Source organism: Lithobates pipiens, unplaced genomic scaffold (assembly GCF_037356315.1).
Source record: "Lithobates pipiens isolate NorthernLeopardFrog02 unplaced genomic scaffold, aLitPip1_a1.2 Scaffold_25, whole genome shotgun sequence".
Classification (NCBI taxonomy): domain Eukaryota; kingdom Metazoa; phylum Chordata; class Amphibia; order Anura; family Ranidae; genus Lithobates; species Lithobates pipiens.
The window spans coordinates 204,660,932-204,677,998 of NW_027507787.1; the positions used below are offsets into that span (position 1 = coordinate 204,660,932).

Below are 17,067 nucleotides of genomic sequence, written 5' to 3' on the forward strand. Positions count from 1 at the left end.
ATGCATATCTATGTTTTTAATATTGTGTTTATGACACTGTTTTATGTCTAAAATAAAATGTATATTGATTTTTATTCTGACTTTGTTCTCATTTGGCATATTTAATTCCAATAGTTTTTTATTGTGCATTTTCAAATACAATCATTGACAACCTGCCAGATTGCTATATCGAAACATATTAGTATGTAATCGTTTGGCATATTTAAAGTCCCACCACTTATGTTTTCAAAAATACCATATTCATTTATGGGATGATGCCAATGTGAACTTGAGATTGGATTTCATGACATGTCCTCTGCCTTACAACTTTTCTCAGTACAGTTACCAGCTACACACTTTTTCCCTATCTTTAGTCATCTCATATACATTTATTTATACCCTGTCACAATATTATGAGCCAGGTTGGGACCAGTAAAAAAAGTAAATGACGTGTTTTACAGACATGATCCTGTCAGGCTGGTGTTGCTTTGGGCATCTACAGGCCCCAGTCATGGAAATGTAATCTAATAGTAGAAATGTTTTTACACACAATCCTCTTTGAAGGAATAACTGAATCAAACAAATTGAAACAGCCAATCTTCATAATTTTTTTTTATCTGATCTGTGCCTATGATTGATTAGAGGTAGTTTTTCTCTTTTAACCACTTAAGGACCAGGCCTCTTTTTCAGATTCGGTGTTTACATGTTTAAAACAGTTTTTTTTGCTAGAAAATTACTTAGAACGCCCAAACATTTTATATTGTTTTCTTTCTAACACCCTAGAGAATAAAATGGCGGTCATTTCAATACTTTTTTCACACCGTATTTGTGCAGCAGTCTTTCAAGCGCACTTTTTTTGGAAAAAATTCACTTTTTGTAATAAAAAAAAAAAGACAACAGTAAAATTAGCCCATTTTTTTTTATATTGTGAAAGATAATGTTACGCCGAGTAAATTGATACCCAACATGTCACGCTTCAAAATTGCGCCCGCTCGTGGAATGGTGTCAAACTTTTAGCCTCAAAAATCTCCATAAGCGACATTTAAAAAATTCTACAGGTTGCATTTTTTGCGTTACAGAGGAGGTCTAGAGCTAGAATTATTGCACTCGCTCTACCGATCGTGGCGATACATCACATGTGTGGTTTAACCACCGTTTTCATATACAGGCGCTACTCACATATGCGCTCGCTTCTGCGCGCAAAAACGGGGTGTTTTTTAAAAAACTTTTTTTTCTTATTTATTTTAATTGATTTTATTTATTTTTACACTGTTTTTTTTTTTTTAAATGGATCACTTTTATTCCTATTACAAGGAATGTAAACATCCCTTGTAATAGAAAAAAGCATGACAGGTTCTCTTAAATATGAGATCTGGGGTCAAAAAGTCCTTAGATTTCATATTTGGACTTAAATGCAAAAAAAAAAAAAAAAAAAAGTCATTTGAAAAAATTACATTAAAAAAATATACCTTTAAGAGGTATGGGCGGAAGTGATGTTTTGATGTTGCTTCCGCCCTCCTATGGTATAGAGACGAGTGGAGGCCATCTTAGCCGCACTCGTCTCTATACCCAGCTAGGAAGAGGACCCGATCGCCTCCGGCGCTACCGACGGGTCCAGTAAGCGGCGGAAAGGCACGGGAAGTTGGCACCTCTCCCGCCGCCGATAACGGTGATCACCGTTATCGGACAGACGACCTGCGCTTTAAGAGATGGATACCTCAGTTGTGGCAGCAGCTGCTGCCGTTACCGAGATATCCCTCTTCAAAAATAGGACGTACATCGGTGTGTGCTGGTCGTTATGTGGTTAACTTCATATGACTATGTTCTGTGATGACCAGCTTTTCTCCATTTTTTTTCTCCCTGCAATCAGGGGTCGGTGGGAAAATGCTACTTAGATTGGTGGTCAGAATTACACATTTACAGACAGATAAAAACATAATTGATGTCATGTCGCTAGCTCTGCCAAGTGGCATTGGCTTTAGAACTATGCAGGCACCATCATAAGGTAGGTCAATCAGGCACGTCAAGAAACCCCTACCAAACTCTGGAGGAACCCTGGCTGAGGATGGCTGATATAGACACTGCAAGCCTCAAAGTGGAAATTGCTAATAGAATTCCTTTAAAGCTTTATAACAAGTAAAGTTAGCAATAGCCAGTCCCATCATTACTCCAATGAGTTGGCTACTTTAGGGGCTTTGTGTGTGCTGGAGGGTGACAATTTGAAAATAAACTCCCTCCAGAGCTCCAATATCTCCATCAGCTTTTATTCTGGGAGTCAACGTTTTTCCTATCCATCCTGCTACAGAATTTCATTGTGTTAAAGAGGACCCAATTTTAAAAGTTAAAGGAGAAGTCCAGCCAAAGCTCATTTGGCTGTACTTCCTCTATGGATCACAGGAATGCAATACATTTTGCACTCCTGTGACCCGTTTTCAGAAAAGAGCGGGCCGAAGACTGCTCTCTGCTGACGTCACAGTAATTAGTCCAGGCACCACATCATCCTGATAATGGAAGTCTGGATCCGCCAGGTGCCTGGACTGACACCCGTCTCAGCCTCTCAGTGAGCCGCTGAGAGGCAGAGATGGCTGCTCCCTGCCCTTCCACAGCTCAGCGCTCCAATGAGTGAGGAGAGAGAAGAGCAGAGAGTTGTGACTGACAGTCTACATTTCCCTGCTCATGGAGCTCTGAAAACCGATTGATTGGCCACGTTCGATCGCTCGGTTCTCAGTGTAGAGGCGCCGTTGGGGACAGATGCAGCATTGGACCAATGCTGAATCCACCTAGGTAAGTATAAATGGGGGGGGGGGGGGAGGAATCCTTTACTTCTCTTTTAAGGAGCTTTGCTGTGTTAAAGGAAACATTTGAAAATGGTATGGCCTTAGTGGTACCTTGAAAAAAGTACCCTTTGTCTGTAATTCCTCCTGAAAGTGGGCAGTAAACTTCCTGTGCCTAGGTACTCTTGTTCTGTAGACTCATAGCTGTGTACTCTATTTGCAATGTGAGATCATCTAAGGTAGGAGTTTAAACTCAATTTCATCATGGGCCGCATCAGCTTTATGGTTGCCCTAAAAGGGTCGGTTGTATCTATAAGGCTGGGTTCACACCATTGCGAATTGGATTCACAATAGCAGGAGATTTTAACCTGCTCTCTATGGAGCCGATTCACATATCTCCGCTGCGTCTCAGGGGCGTATGTGCACAGGAGCCCTGTGTGTCTTTTGGTCTGTTTCAGATCCGAATTCAGCCATAATTCGGGCTAAAATCAGACCTGAAACGGTGAACCAGGATGCACCGGACCCCTGCTGTTTGCCTCATGCGGCAATGGTGTGAACCCAGCCTAAGACTAGATGTCCAGAGCATCCCCTCTTACATCCGATGTCAAGAACCCCTCCACCATCTGAATTCAAGAGCCCGCCACCCTCCCTTACATCACAGTGCACCCCACTCACCTTGTACTGCTGCTGAAAAGCAGAGAGTGCAGGGTCTGAAAGAGGACCAGAGGAGGGCTGGAGTCAGCTGCCATGCTGAGACCAGGTGAGGCGGAGATGAGAGTGTGCTGTGGGAGCACAGAGAGACACAGGATGGTGGAGGAGTTCTGTCATCTTCTCTGCTGTTGACTGATGAGACAAGGTGGGGGCAGAAACAAGAGGGTTGCAGTAGAGTTAGGAGAGGATTGAGGGCCACATGAAATGGCATGGAGGGCCGGATTTGGCCTGCGGGCCTTGTGTTTGACACATGTGATCTAAGGTATTGCTGACTCTGCTAGACTCACCGCATTTCAAGTAAGATTTGGTGATGTCAATACTGTGCTGTCCACTGTTCACCTTGCTGAGGAAGAAGCTGTACCTGAGGACCTGCAGTGCAAGAATCTCCCTGCTTCTGCTTAATCCATTCTGTGGATCTGTGCTTCTTCCAACTCTATTATTACCCTATTAGTACTCAGATCACCAGTGATCAGGGGAGGTGCTTTGACAACAAAGCCCTGCCTCTATCATGATGGCTGCCTCTACACAGACACATTGCAGAACAAGGCATGGTAGGTCAGTAATGAGAAAAAGATTAGCTGCAGGGAGACCACAGGTAATATTAATGACTAGTCCTTTACCCTCTGCCTGCACATCTTCTACAATACAGATCTCCTTTAACATCACGCACCTTAAATGCTTCAACACCATCTGGATCTTCCAGCAGGCTGTCCAGAGACGAGGACCACTTCTGAGTCCCTTTCAGGTTTTGATCTTGGACATTCGACCCATCATTGCTGTGAATTTCTGAAACAGAATCAAATATGGGACCATGAAGAGAGCCAACACAGTGTTTATTGCCGTGTCACCTCAGGAATGACCCTCACACCACACCATATGTCCTATCGGTTCAGCTTTCTTTATTAAAGACAGCAATGGAATCCTGGCAATAATGAATGTGTATGTAGCTTAGTCCCCCTATCTCAGGCCTGTGTCAGTATTTAGGAAAGTGAGAGAAGCAATGTGTTTATAGTTCAGGACCATGATTCATATACAATGGCATTGCTGGTGTGATGTGTTTCCAGCCTCCCACACCCCAGATAGCAAGCAATTGTGCTGCAAGTTTTAAAATGACTTCCTAAGCTATTGCTAGACTTGCCAGGCTTCACAAGTTTGTTGCACAATTGCAGCAAGTCTGCATTGCATGACTCCAGATCAACTTTCTTTGTAAACATTCTGCTGCAAGTTCTGGTTCAGTTATGTTGTGCAATAGTCATCCCACCACAGGGGGCACTGTGGCTGAATTTCCATGTTGTAGACTTGCAGAACTCTTGCTGTAGACTCACAACTGCAACTTTGTTCTTGCTAGAGATTTTCCATGCAAATTTGCTACAAATTGGAAAATTGTCAACTAGAACTTGTGCTTCAAGTGCTCTGCAAGTACACAACTTGCCAGTGAAAATGTGCAGCGAGTTAACAGACTTACAATTCAACACTGCCACAAATTTGTCACAAGTTATCCTTCCTATCTGGGATAGCCCAGGTTGCAGCAGAAAGCAGTAAATGTGGTCAGAGCAGTGTCGGTTAAGTGACAAGGACTTGCGTCTCATTATCTGAGACTGATGAGTGAAGTGATAATGTGATCACAAGGCAGGAGGGCATCTGAGTGCCAACATGTCACTATATCATCCCACAGCCACTTCCTGGAACAGACAATGGAGAATTTCTTAATGTTTCCAGGCTGGTGATAAGGACAATAAGACATCCAGCAAAATGCCTCATATTCAATTATTAATTAGATACTTTATAACATAGCTCTCAACTGTCCCTGATTTCGAGGGACCGTCCCTGATTTGGAACAAAGTCCCTCTGTCCCTTTTTCCACCTCATTTGTCCCTCATTTTGGTCTGATTTATAAGGTTGTATATAAAATGCACTTTTTATCTATCAAAAAAGTGTTTCCCAGTGCTAAACCTTTCATCCAATGTCAAAATTGCTGCATTTGTAATTTCTAAAATCCAGTATAAAGGAATAGAAGTGCTTAAAAAAGCACTTAGTAACCAATAATTTTTTGTACAATTCTCCTTTTAGGGGGGTGTGGCAAGGGTGTGTGTCATATGCTTGCATACTTTTGCTGATAGGTGTCCCACATTCCCATCTCAAAAAGTAATGGTTTATTGAATTTTTTTTGGATATATGACAAATAAAACAAATAGTCAATAAAAATCACGTGATATATATTTAAAAACAAAAATAGCAATGTGGGGAGCAGAAAAATGCAGGCCCAATTGCCCATTACTGGTTGTAGTTCACCATGAGAGGTGTTTTTTATACTTTTTTCTCCTATGGTGAGTCTCCATGAGATATTTGGTGTCAAGTTCTACAGCTGTTCACGGCTTGGAAGGTCTACCGACCCCCTTCAATCGGAAACCATAAGGGATTCAAGACGAGGAACCCTGAGGCGATCCATCATCTGGCTGGCTATACCTGGGTTTGTGTGATCTGAGCCCCCCATAAGCCTTCATGCCACACTACTATAAGGTGGATGTGTCCAACCTATCCGGTAAGAGTATCCATCTTCAGTAATTACCTCATAATCTGATTCCAAGAAATTCTAAGGCCTGAGAAGGTTGGGAGTTTTTAATTTCATGAATGCCATTTGAGAATTTCATATGTTCCACGATGGGAAGTACTCCATCTTGAAGTTTTGGTGGACTGGCTTCACGATTGTGAACACTCTTTTGTGACTCTAGAGAAGTACAGCTAAAGCTATTTTGGCTATACTTCCCCTGTATGCAGGTCTCTGACAAGGGGTTGGCAGAAGGAGCAGCTGCCCTGGACACTGTGGTATCAGGTAAGGGGGGGGGCACAACAAGGAGGTTGGAGGGGGGGCATTTGTGTCAAGATGGGGAATTTGGGTGGTGGCAGGGGGTAAGAATTGTTCTAGGCAGGCAAATTTTGGGGAGGTGTGCTAGGAGTAGTGATTTGCGGGGATTTGTGTTGGGAAAGGGGATGAGGGAAGAGGATTTGTGCTGGGGGGATCTGTGCTACAAAAGTTATATGGTTGGGGCAATATTCATTTGGGGCTGGGTTGTGCTAGTAGGAATGATTGGAGGATTTGTGCTAGGAGGAGAAATTTGTGTTGGGGGGGGGGGGTTTGTGCTAGGATGGGGGACTGGAATTTGTGCTGGAAGGGGGGGATTTGGAGTGCTGAGGAGAGGATTTGTGCTTGGAGAGGAAATTTGAGGTGTAGAGGATTTGTGCTCGGAGGGGGAAGATTTCTTTTCTGGGGGGATTAGCGCTGGGGGCATATGGAGAGAGAGAGAGGACTTGAGCTGGCTGGTGGTTAGGAGGTGAGCATGCCGATAAGTGCTCAATTTTGGGGGGGGGGGGGATTTTCACTGACACATAATGCCCATACATCTTTGGAGGGGGCTCAATTTGGCATGTTCACCCTGGGCCCTAGGGCACTGCCTGTAGGTCACAGGAGTGCAGTTCCTTCTGCACTCCTGTGACCCGTTTTCAGCCGACAACAGGCTAAAATCCGCTGTCGGCTGACGTCCCATATGGTCGGAATCCACCCGGAAAGTTTTTCTTGAAAATGTAACTGTTATTGCAAATTATAAAACTATCAGGGATAGAACTCACATGTGTGGTTCTAAGTGCACTAATACGGCCACAATTACCCTACATAGGGAACTAATGTATGTAAACTCCCTGTGTTACAGCTCCATTATATTACTACTGTCCTTCATGGACACATCCCCATATGGTAATATGCTAAGAATAGGGGAGAGACAGATTTTCTGATTTTTTTTTTTTAATCTTTTTATGTGCTAAATAAAATAAACTAAGTTAACAATATATTTAGGAGATGTAAAGGCTAGAAGTGTGAAACCATAGAGGTGTAGAGTGAATTATGAACACAATCTCAGGATGTGTAAATAAGGAGGTAAATACACATGATTGCTGACATAGAATTTCCTCCGTATCAATCACATTAGCCCGCATCCACAGTACAATGTAAAAAGGGATAGAAGTCTTGGAGAGGGTTAAAAGGAGGGCAACTGAATGAAGACAAGACATGGAAACTCTTACTTATAAGGAAAGGTTAGAAAACCTGGGTGTGTTCAGTTTGGAAAAAAGACAAATTAGACGTAACCCAACATGTTCAAATATAACCAAGGAAAATACATACAGTGGAGAAAATAATTATTTGACCCCCTGCAGATTTTGTAAGTTTGCCCACTTACAAAGAAATGAAGGGTCTATATATTTTTTTTTTTATCATAGGTGTATTTTAAATGATAGAGACAGAATATCAACCAAAAACCCAGAAAAAAACACATAATACAAATGTTAGAAATTGAGTTGCAGTTCAGTGAGTAAAATAAGTATTTGATCCCCAAGCAAAACATGACTTTCGTACTTGGTGGGGAAACCCTTGCTGGAAGGTAGAACGTTCCTTGTTGTTGGTGACCAGGTTTGCACACATCTAAGAAGGGATTTTGGTCCACTCTTCTTTACAGATCTTCTCTAAATCCTTAAGGTTTCTCGAAGTTTCAGCTACCTCTATACATTTTCTATAGGATTAAGGTCTGGAGACTGACTAGGCCACTCCATGACCTTAATCTGCTTCTTCTTGTGCCACTCCTTTGTTGCCTTGGCGGTATGTTTGGGCCATTGTCACTATGGAAGACCCATCCACGACCCATCTTCAGTGTTCTGGCTGAGGGAGGAGGGTTCTCACCCAAGATTTTACAATACATGGCCCTGTCCATTGGCCTCTCAATGCGGCAAAGTCGGCCTGTACCTCTAGCAGAGAAATAGCCCCAAATCATAATGTTTCCACCTACGTGCCTGACTGTAAGGATGGTGTTCTTAGGGTCATAGTGAACAATTTTCGTCCTCCAAACACAGTGAGTTGAGTTAACTGAGTTCAATTTAGATCTCATCTGACCACAGCACTTTCTCCTAATCCTTCTCTGAATCATTTAGATGTTCATTGGCAAACTTCAGAGTTCATGTGCCTTCTTAAGGGTTGGACCTTGTGGGCACTGCAGAATTGCAATCCATGGCGGCGTACTGTGTTGCCAGTGGTTTGTTTGGTGACTGTAGTCCCAACTGCCTTGAGATCATTGACAAGCTCCTCTTGTGTAGTTCTGGGCTGATCCCTCACTTTTCTCATGATCATCCTTACCCCATCAGGTGAAATCTTGCATGGAGCTCCAGATTGAGGGCAATTGATGGTTATTTTGTATTTCTTCCATTTGCGAATAATCGCTCCAACAGTTATCTCCTTCTGACCAAGCTTCTTGCTGATAGTCTTCTAGCCCATACCAGCCTTGTGCAAGTCTACAATCTTGTCCCTGATGTCCTTTGACAGCTCTTTGGTCTAGCCCATGATGGTGAGATTGAAATTGACAAAAGAGATTCTGTGGATAGGTGTCTTTTATATACATAACGAGTTGTTATTAGGAGCACCTTCTTAAATTGACATCACTAATCTGTGTACCACATGAGCACATACTGTAGCCAGTCTATGGGAGCCAGAATGGTTGTTGGTTGGTAGGGGTTCAAATACTTATTTTACTCACTGGACTTCAACTGAATTTATAACATTTGTACCATGTTTTTTTTTCTGGATTTTTGGTTGATATTCTGTCTCTATTATTTAAAATACACCTATGAAAAAAATTATAGACTCTTCATTTCTTTGTAAGTGGGCAGACTTACAAAATCTGCAGGGGATCAAATAATTATTTTCACTACTGTAGATATAGTAAATTAATTTTTTTTTTCGAAAACATCATTGTGCAGAAGACATCATTTGAGCATGGAAGAAAGATTTACCATCCTATGGTATATATTATGAAAATAATTCTCCAACGCATACAGATTACACCATGAAGGTAGGGCAGGGCCAAGAGGAAGGCAGAAGAGTTGGCTGCCTTGGGCACCTTAGGAGGGGGACATAAAGGACAAGACCTGCAACCTATAAGCCTAAAGTAGTTTACAGCTCATAGAGGGATGGTTACAGTTTTCATTTTCACCCGAGGTGCTAGGGGACCTTGTCCCAGCACTGCATCAAGGTACATGTACACCAGTCCTTTCCTCTGTTTGCTGCTCAGCAACCAGCCATCGCTGCTCCTTGAACCCCCCTCCTCTGCATGCAGTGTTCCAGAGTCCTTTCCCCCCTCTTCTACATGTGCTATTCCTGCAATCTTTTGCCCCTCCTCTCTTTGCATTGTTCTTAGGATCTTCTGCCTCTCTCCTCCATGTTCTACTTCCAGAATCGTCCTCTCCTCTCTTCAAGGTGCAGCCCATAGGACTTCTTGCAGCCTTCTCTGTGTATTTGGCTCTTTGGATCTCCCACCCTTCTTCTCAAATTGTGGCTATATCTCACCTCTGTGTGCCACTCTTGGAACCTCCTGTGCTTCTTCTTTTGTGTGTCAGTCTTGAAACCTCTAGCCCCTCTCCTCTGTGTTCCACTCTTGGAACCTCCTGACCTTAAACTCTTTGTGCAGCTCTATAAACCTCCTGCTCCTCTCTTCTGTGTGTCACTCTTAGAACCTTCTGACCCTCTCTTCTGTGTGCAGCTCTGTAAACCAGCTGCCTCTCTCTTTAGTATGCTGCATGTAAGACCTCCTAACCTTCTCCTCTACTCAGGACCTCTGTTCCTGGACTTTGCACCAATTTTCTCACCAAACTGCTCCTAAGACTTCCCACCACTCTCCTCCACTCACTGCTCCCCAGACATCCCACCACTCTCCTCCACTCACTGCTCCCCGGACATCCCACCACTCTCTACCACTCACTGCCCCCTCAACACCCTGTTACTTCCCTCCATTCACTGCTCCCAGGACCTCCCACTACTCTCCTCCACTTACTGCTCCCTGGACCTCCCACTACTCTCCTTCACTTACTGCTCCCTGGACCTCCCACTACTCTCCTTCACTTACTGCTCCCAGGACCTCCCACTACTCTCCTCCACTTACTGCTCCCAGGACCCCCCACTGCCCTGCTCCACTCGCTGTTCCCTGGACCTCCACCACTCCCCTCCACTCACTACTCCTAGAGCTTTCCACCACTCTCCTCCACTCACTGCTCCCCAGACATCCCACCACTCTCTACTACTCACTGCCCCCTCAACACCCTGTTACTTCCCTCCATTCACTGCTCCCAGGACCTCCCACTACTCTCCTCCACTCGCTGCTCCCTGGACCTCCACCACTCCCCTCCACTCACTACTCCTAGAGCTTTCCACCACTCTCCTCTCTGTGCTACTCACAGAACTCTCAGAACAACTACTCTGCCCCTCTCCTCTGTGATATAGATACAAGCTCAAAAGTTTGCATACCCTTGGAGAATTGGTAATAGTATGTACCATTTTAAAGAAAACACGAGCAAGCAGCCAAAACACATTTCCTTTATTTCCCTTGGGATTCATATTCAACTGTAGGTCATAACAGAATGACACAATCATAAAACAAAACATGGCAACAAGTAAACCAATCACATTAGCCCTGTTTAACCTCCTCGCGCCCGCCCTATATCCGAATGACGGCCGTAGAGCAGGCGCTTTCGTCCGGGAGGCCGTCCCTGGACGTCCTGTTGTTTACTTCCGCAATGCGCGCCGATGCGGGCGCGCATCGGGGAAGTTCTGTGTTTGCCGTGTCCCCCGGAGACAGGCAAACACAGATCGCTGTAAACGGCCAATCACAGTGGCCGTTTACAGCGAGATCGGCGTGTCCAATGTGAGATGATCTCATGTGTAAACATATGAGATCATCTCTCAGCGCCGCTCTCCCTCCTCACACAGACAGCGTGTGAGAGGGGAGAGATGAACGGCTGCAGCGGCCGTGAGTGTAAAAAAAAAAAAGTTAAAAAAAGTGCCATCCTCCCCCAGTGCCATCCTGCCCCAGTGCCATCCTGCCCCAGTGCTATCCTGCCCCAGTGCCATCCGCCCCAGTGCCATCCTGCCCCAGTGCCATCTGCTCCAGTGCCATCTGCCCCAGTGCCACCTGCCCCCAGTGCCACCTGTTAGTGCTATCTGTCCCCAGTGCCACCTGTTGTCAGTGCCATTTGTCCCCAGTGCCATCTGTCATCAGTGCCATGTATAAGTGCCATCTGTCATCAGTACCACGTGTCACAGTGCCACATAGTGCCATCTGTCATCAGTGCCACATATTAGTGCCATCTGTCATCAGTGCCACGTATCAGTGCCATTTGTCATCAGTGCCACCTGTCAGTGTCACGTGCCATCTGTTGTCAGTGTCACGTGTCATCAATGTCACTTATCAGTGCCATCTTTCATCAGTGTCACGCGTCATCGGTGCCACGTATTAGTGCCATCTGTCATCGGTGGCACGTATTAGTGCCATGTATTAGGGCCATCTGTCATCAGTGCCACGTATTAGTGCCACGTGTCATCAGTGCCACGTGTCATCAGTGCCACGTATAAGTGCCAAGTGTCATCAGTGCCACGTATAAGTGCCATCTGTCATCAGTGCCACGTATAAGTGTCATCATTGCCACGTATCAGTGCCATCTGTCATCAGTGTCACGTGTCATTGTCCTGGTGCTCCAGGGCCTTCAAAAGTGTAATAGGTAGTCAACAATTTTGATGTGTAATTTATGCTCCTAGAACACGTGATGGCGCTCCCTGCATGTTGGGCCTCTCTATGTGGCCAGGCTGTGAAAAAGTTCCACACATGTGGTATTGTTATACTCAGGAGGTGTAGCAGAATTTTTTTGGGGGTGTCATTTGTGGTATACACATGCCACGTGAGAGAAATAACCTATTACAATGACAATTTTGTGGAAAAAAATAAAAAAAATGAAAAATCTTAATTTTGCAAATAATTGTGGGAAAAAAAATGACATCATCAAAAAGCTCACCATGCCTCTTACTAAATACCTTGGAATGTCTACTTTCCAAAAAGGGGTCATTTGGGGGGTATTTGTACTTTCCTGACTTGTTCGGGTCGCAAGAAATGAGATCGGCCACCAGTACATCAGGTGTGATCAATTTTCTGCGATTCGCACCACAGCTTGTAGACTCTCTAACTTTCACAAAGACCAAATAATATCCACTAATTTGGGTTATTTTTACCAAAGATATGTAGCAGTATAAATTGTGGCCAAAATTTATGAATAAAAATTAATAATTTGCATAATTCTGTCACAGAAACAAAGAAATATGCGTTTTTTTTCCAAATTTTCGGTCTTTTTTCATTTATAGCGCAAAAAATAAAAGCCCCAGAGGTGATCAAATACCACCAAAAGAAAGCTATATTTGTGGGAAAAAAAATGACAAAAAATTCATTTGGGTACAGTGTTGCATGACTGAGTAATTGTCATTCAAAGTGTGAGAGCACCGAAAGCTGAAAATTGGTCTGGACAGGAAGGGTTTTTAAGTGCCCAGTAAGCAAGTGGTTAAAAGTCTGCATAGACAGCGTGCAGTCTTTTGTAATAGTTGTCTATGAGGATCTGAATTCTTGCAGGTGGTATAGCTGCCCATTCGTTGTGGAAAAATGCTTCCAGGTCATGCACAGTCTTTTGTCGCCTTGCATGAACCGCATGTTTGAGAACTCCCCAGAGTGGTTCGATGATATTAAGGTTAGGACACTGTGATGGTCACTCCAGAACCTTCACCTTTTTCTACTGTAACCACTGGAAGGTCAATTTGGCCTTGGGCTCAGGGTCATTGTCATGCTGGAAATTCAAAGAGCGTCCCATGCGCAGCTTTCATGGAGAAGAATGCAAATTGTCTGCCAGTATTTTTCTAACACCATGCTGCATTCATCTTACCATCATTCTTGCCTTTAGAGTTCACACACCCCCAAAACATCAGCGAGCCGCCAACATGCTTCCCAGAGGGGATGGTATTCTTGTCGTCGTCGACCCCTCTCCAAATATAGCGCTTATGGTTGTAACCATAAAGCTCTATTTTGGTCTTGTCACTCCAGATTACAGTGTGCTAGAAGCTCTGAGGTGTGTCAAGGTGTTGTTGGGCATATTGTAACTGTGCTTTTTGGTGGCATTGGTGCAGTAAAGGTTTCTTTCTGGAAACTCAGCCATACATCCTATTTCTGTTCAAGGATTGTCCTATTGTACTTTTTGAAACAACCCCACCATCTTTTTCCAGAGCAGCCTGTATTTCTCCAGAGGTTACCTGTAGATTTTTTATTTGCATCCTGAACAATTCTTCTGGCAGTTGTGGCTGGAATCTTCCTTGGTCTACCTGACCTTGGCTTGGTATTAAGAGAGCTCTGAATTTTCCACTTCCTTATAAGCGATTGAACAGAACTGATTGGCATATATAAGGCTTTGGATATCTTTTTATATCCTTTTCCATTACCTTGTTACGCAGGTCTTTTGGCATTTCTTTTCTGCTGCCCATGGCTCAGTATCTAGCCTGCTCAGTGCATCCACGTGACAGCTAACAAACTCATTGTCTATTTATACACAGACAATAACTGAAATTTAAAAGCCACATAGGTGAGAAATTAATCTTTGTCATTTTAACCTTTGTGAGTCACCAAGGCCAAATACTTCAGGGGATGTAAACTTTTTATTAGGGCCATTTTGGGTGAGTTCTGTAGTCATTTTGACTTCAAAAGGAGCCAAACAACTATGTGATAATAAATGGCTTCATATGATCACTATCCTTAAATAAAAGAAATTTTTTTTGGCATGATCAGTCATATTTTCAATAACAATGCCAAAATTTTAGGATTTCTGGCAGGGCATGCAAACTTTTGAGCACAACTGTATGTGTGTATATATATATATATATATATATATATATATATATATATATAAGCAACATGTCACAATTGCCACACATTGGCCTGCTGAGTGTGGTGTTCAGCCCCACGGGAAATGACTGTACAATCACATGACCTTAGTACAGTAGTACAGGACAGACATCTGTTCTATATAGGTCTTATATTATGCACAACCACATGGACTATATCCCATATAATCAGATGCACATACATTTTTTATCTCAAGAGGCACAAATTACCCTCCCCCAATATCTCTACAACCTTAGCAGATCCACAAGTAGACATTGAAGGCTTTGCCCTCCTCTAGCACTATGCACGGGACAGGCCCGGTCCTGTCTTCCCAATACGTCCTCTGCAAGTCACAGCTGGAAACAGAATAAAGAGGATATATCGCAATCTCCTCCAGACTGACAATGCCTAAACTTCCCCTTTCACTACCCACATTTCCTCTTATGTGAACGCTAATGTCCATCTGAACCCCCATAGTAACTCACTGTATACAAACAAATACCCCAATAATATCCTGATGTATACTGTTATATCGTCACAGACATACCCCATTCTACTTTTCTGTGTATTCGAACATATTTCTTAATACGCTGCTGTATTTTGACATGTACCCCCTATACTACTGCATTTTGACATGTACTTCTGTACAGACCCTCTGTATGTTGACATGAACCCCTATAACACCTCTTTGCATATTGACATGTACCCTGATACTATCACACTGTGTACTGACAAGTACCCCTATGCTACTTTGCTGTATAGTGACATATACCCCTATACTACTCTGTTATGTACGGATAATGATATCTATAATTACTCCTCTGTATACTGATGCCGCGTACACACAATGTGTACACACAGAAAAAATCAGACGGAAGCTTTTCATCGTATATTCCGATCGTGAGTATGCCTTTTTTTTACGAAAATTCTGACGGACCTAGAAATACCGAACCAATTCCTATCGGGAAAACCGCTCATCTGTATGCTGTTCCGATGGGCCAAAATCGACGCATGATCTGAAGCAAGTATGAGACGAAGGCTATTGGCTACTGGCTATTGAACTTCCTTTTTCTAGCCCCGTCGTATGTGTTGTACTTCACCGCATTCTTGACGGTCGGACTTTGGTGTGATCACATGTACGCACGACAGTTTCAGCGGAACTCCGTCGGAAAAACCTTTAGCGTTTATTTCGATGGGAAAACCGGTCGTGTGTACGCAGCATGACAAGTACCTCCATACAAGCTCATTGTATGCTGACAGGTACCCCTATGCTACCCCGCCGTATATGAAAAAAGTACGCCTATAATACCCCTCTGTGTATTGACATGAAGCCCTATAATAGTTCTCTGTATACTGACATGTACCCCTATAATACCCCACTGTATGCCAACAAGTACCTCTATTCTATCACACCGTCTACTAAAAAGTACCCCTATGATACTGATAAGAATCCTTATATAATATCTCTCTGCATACTGACATGTACCCCTATACTACCCCATCATATGCCAACAAGTAGCCCTATACTACCTCACTCTATATGGACAAATACCCCTATAATACCTCTCTATATGCTGAAAAAAAATCCCTATACAAGTACACCTACAACGACTATAATTTTCCTATGTATACTGACATGTGCCTCTATGCCAACTCACTGTATGCCAGCAAGTTTCCCAAATAATGCCTACCTGTATACAGACATGTACCACTATGCTACCCCTATAATATCCCTCTGTATACTGACATGTACTCATATACCAATTCAGTGTATACCAACAAGTAACATGTACCTCTATATTACACCACTAAATATTGATACATTTCTATACTAGTCCTATCATCTTTTACAATGAGTTGGCAGCAAAGTGCCATGTGGCCAGCCTGGGTGTGGTGCACTATAATCCCCATCATGTACCTGATACAGAGAGCTGGAGGGACCATACAGCCAATCTCTCCCCATAGGTTGTGTCTCACAGGTCAATGTATCTTAGGTGACCTCCAGCTAAGTTTTACCCAATGGGAAGGCATTTCTATGTCACTCCCAGTGTTGGCACTGCCAGGGATCAGAGTAGGGAGTACAGAATGGCACTTGATGTGCTGTCACCCCCACATACTGTACATAGAGAGGCGGACAGCAGAGAAATGTCTGAATGTGTCAGGAGTGAGGTCCCTTCTCAGGGTGGTACTGCACATCGGGGCTCGGCCCTGGGAGGAAGGTAGACAGCACACAGAGTTGAAAGCACAAAGTATTGTGGTAGTTGTGACCCAGGACTGAGACAACACAATGTGGGGTCTCCTACCTGATGGTGGTCTCTTTCTGCTCAGCCGGGTGACTGCCCGCGTGAACATCTTCTGCACCTCTGGATTTGTCTCTTCTTAGTTCTGCAGCTGTGCAGCCTGATGGGCCCCCCTCCCTCCAAAACCACAGATCCCTCCCTTCCCCCGGCTGCCTACAGCACTCTGTGTGTCTCTATGACAGTCTCGCAGCACTATGAGTACAGCACTCTCTACCTCTATCTAAGACTCCATACACACTATCAGATTTTCTGCAGATTTACCAAAACCATGTAGTGCAAGGGCCTGCCTGATTGCATACAAATTGAAACTCTTAAGGTTTGACCTCATATTATATAGTATCATAGCTCCTAACTATCCCTGATTTCCAGGGACTGTCCCTGATTTGGAACAAAGTCCCTCTGTTACTCCTCATTTTGGTCTAATATATAGTTGTATATAAAATGTACTTTTTATCTTTCAAAAAGTGTTCCCCCGTGCTAAACCTTTCATCCAATTTCTAAATTGCTGCATTTGCAAATTTC

The 17,067-nt window shown here is 43.6% G+C and overlaps 1 protein-coding gene across 2 annotated transcripts in view; it reads right to left on the minus strand.

Annotated features, from left to right (window-relative positions):
* RGS10 (regulator of G protein signaling 10) overlaps positions 1 to 17,067 on the minus strand; it is a 74,289-nt gene that overhangs the window by 20,391 nt on the left and 36,831 nt on the right. The window contains exons 1-2 of one of the 2 annotated variants that reach the window (XM_077455473.1): positions 16,549 to 16,694; positions 4,135 to 4,250 (exon numbers count right to left, since the gene is read on the minus strand). In XM_077455473.1, the coding sequence (XP_077311599.1) occupies positions 4,135 to 4,250; positions 16,549 to 16,597 (165 nt within the window). In that variant the 5' untranslated portion in view covers positions 16,598 to 16,694. Of the gene's footprint in view, positions 1 to 4,134; positions 4,251 to 16,548; positions 16,695 to 17,067 lie in introns of those variants that run through there. The other variant, XM_077455474.1, reaches the window with a different exon arrangement.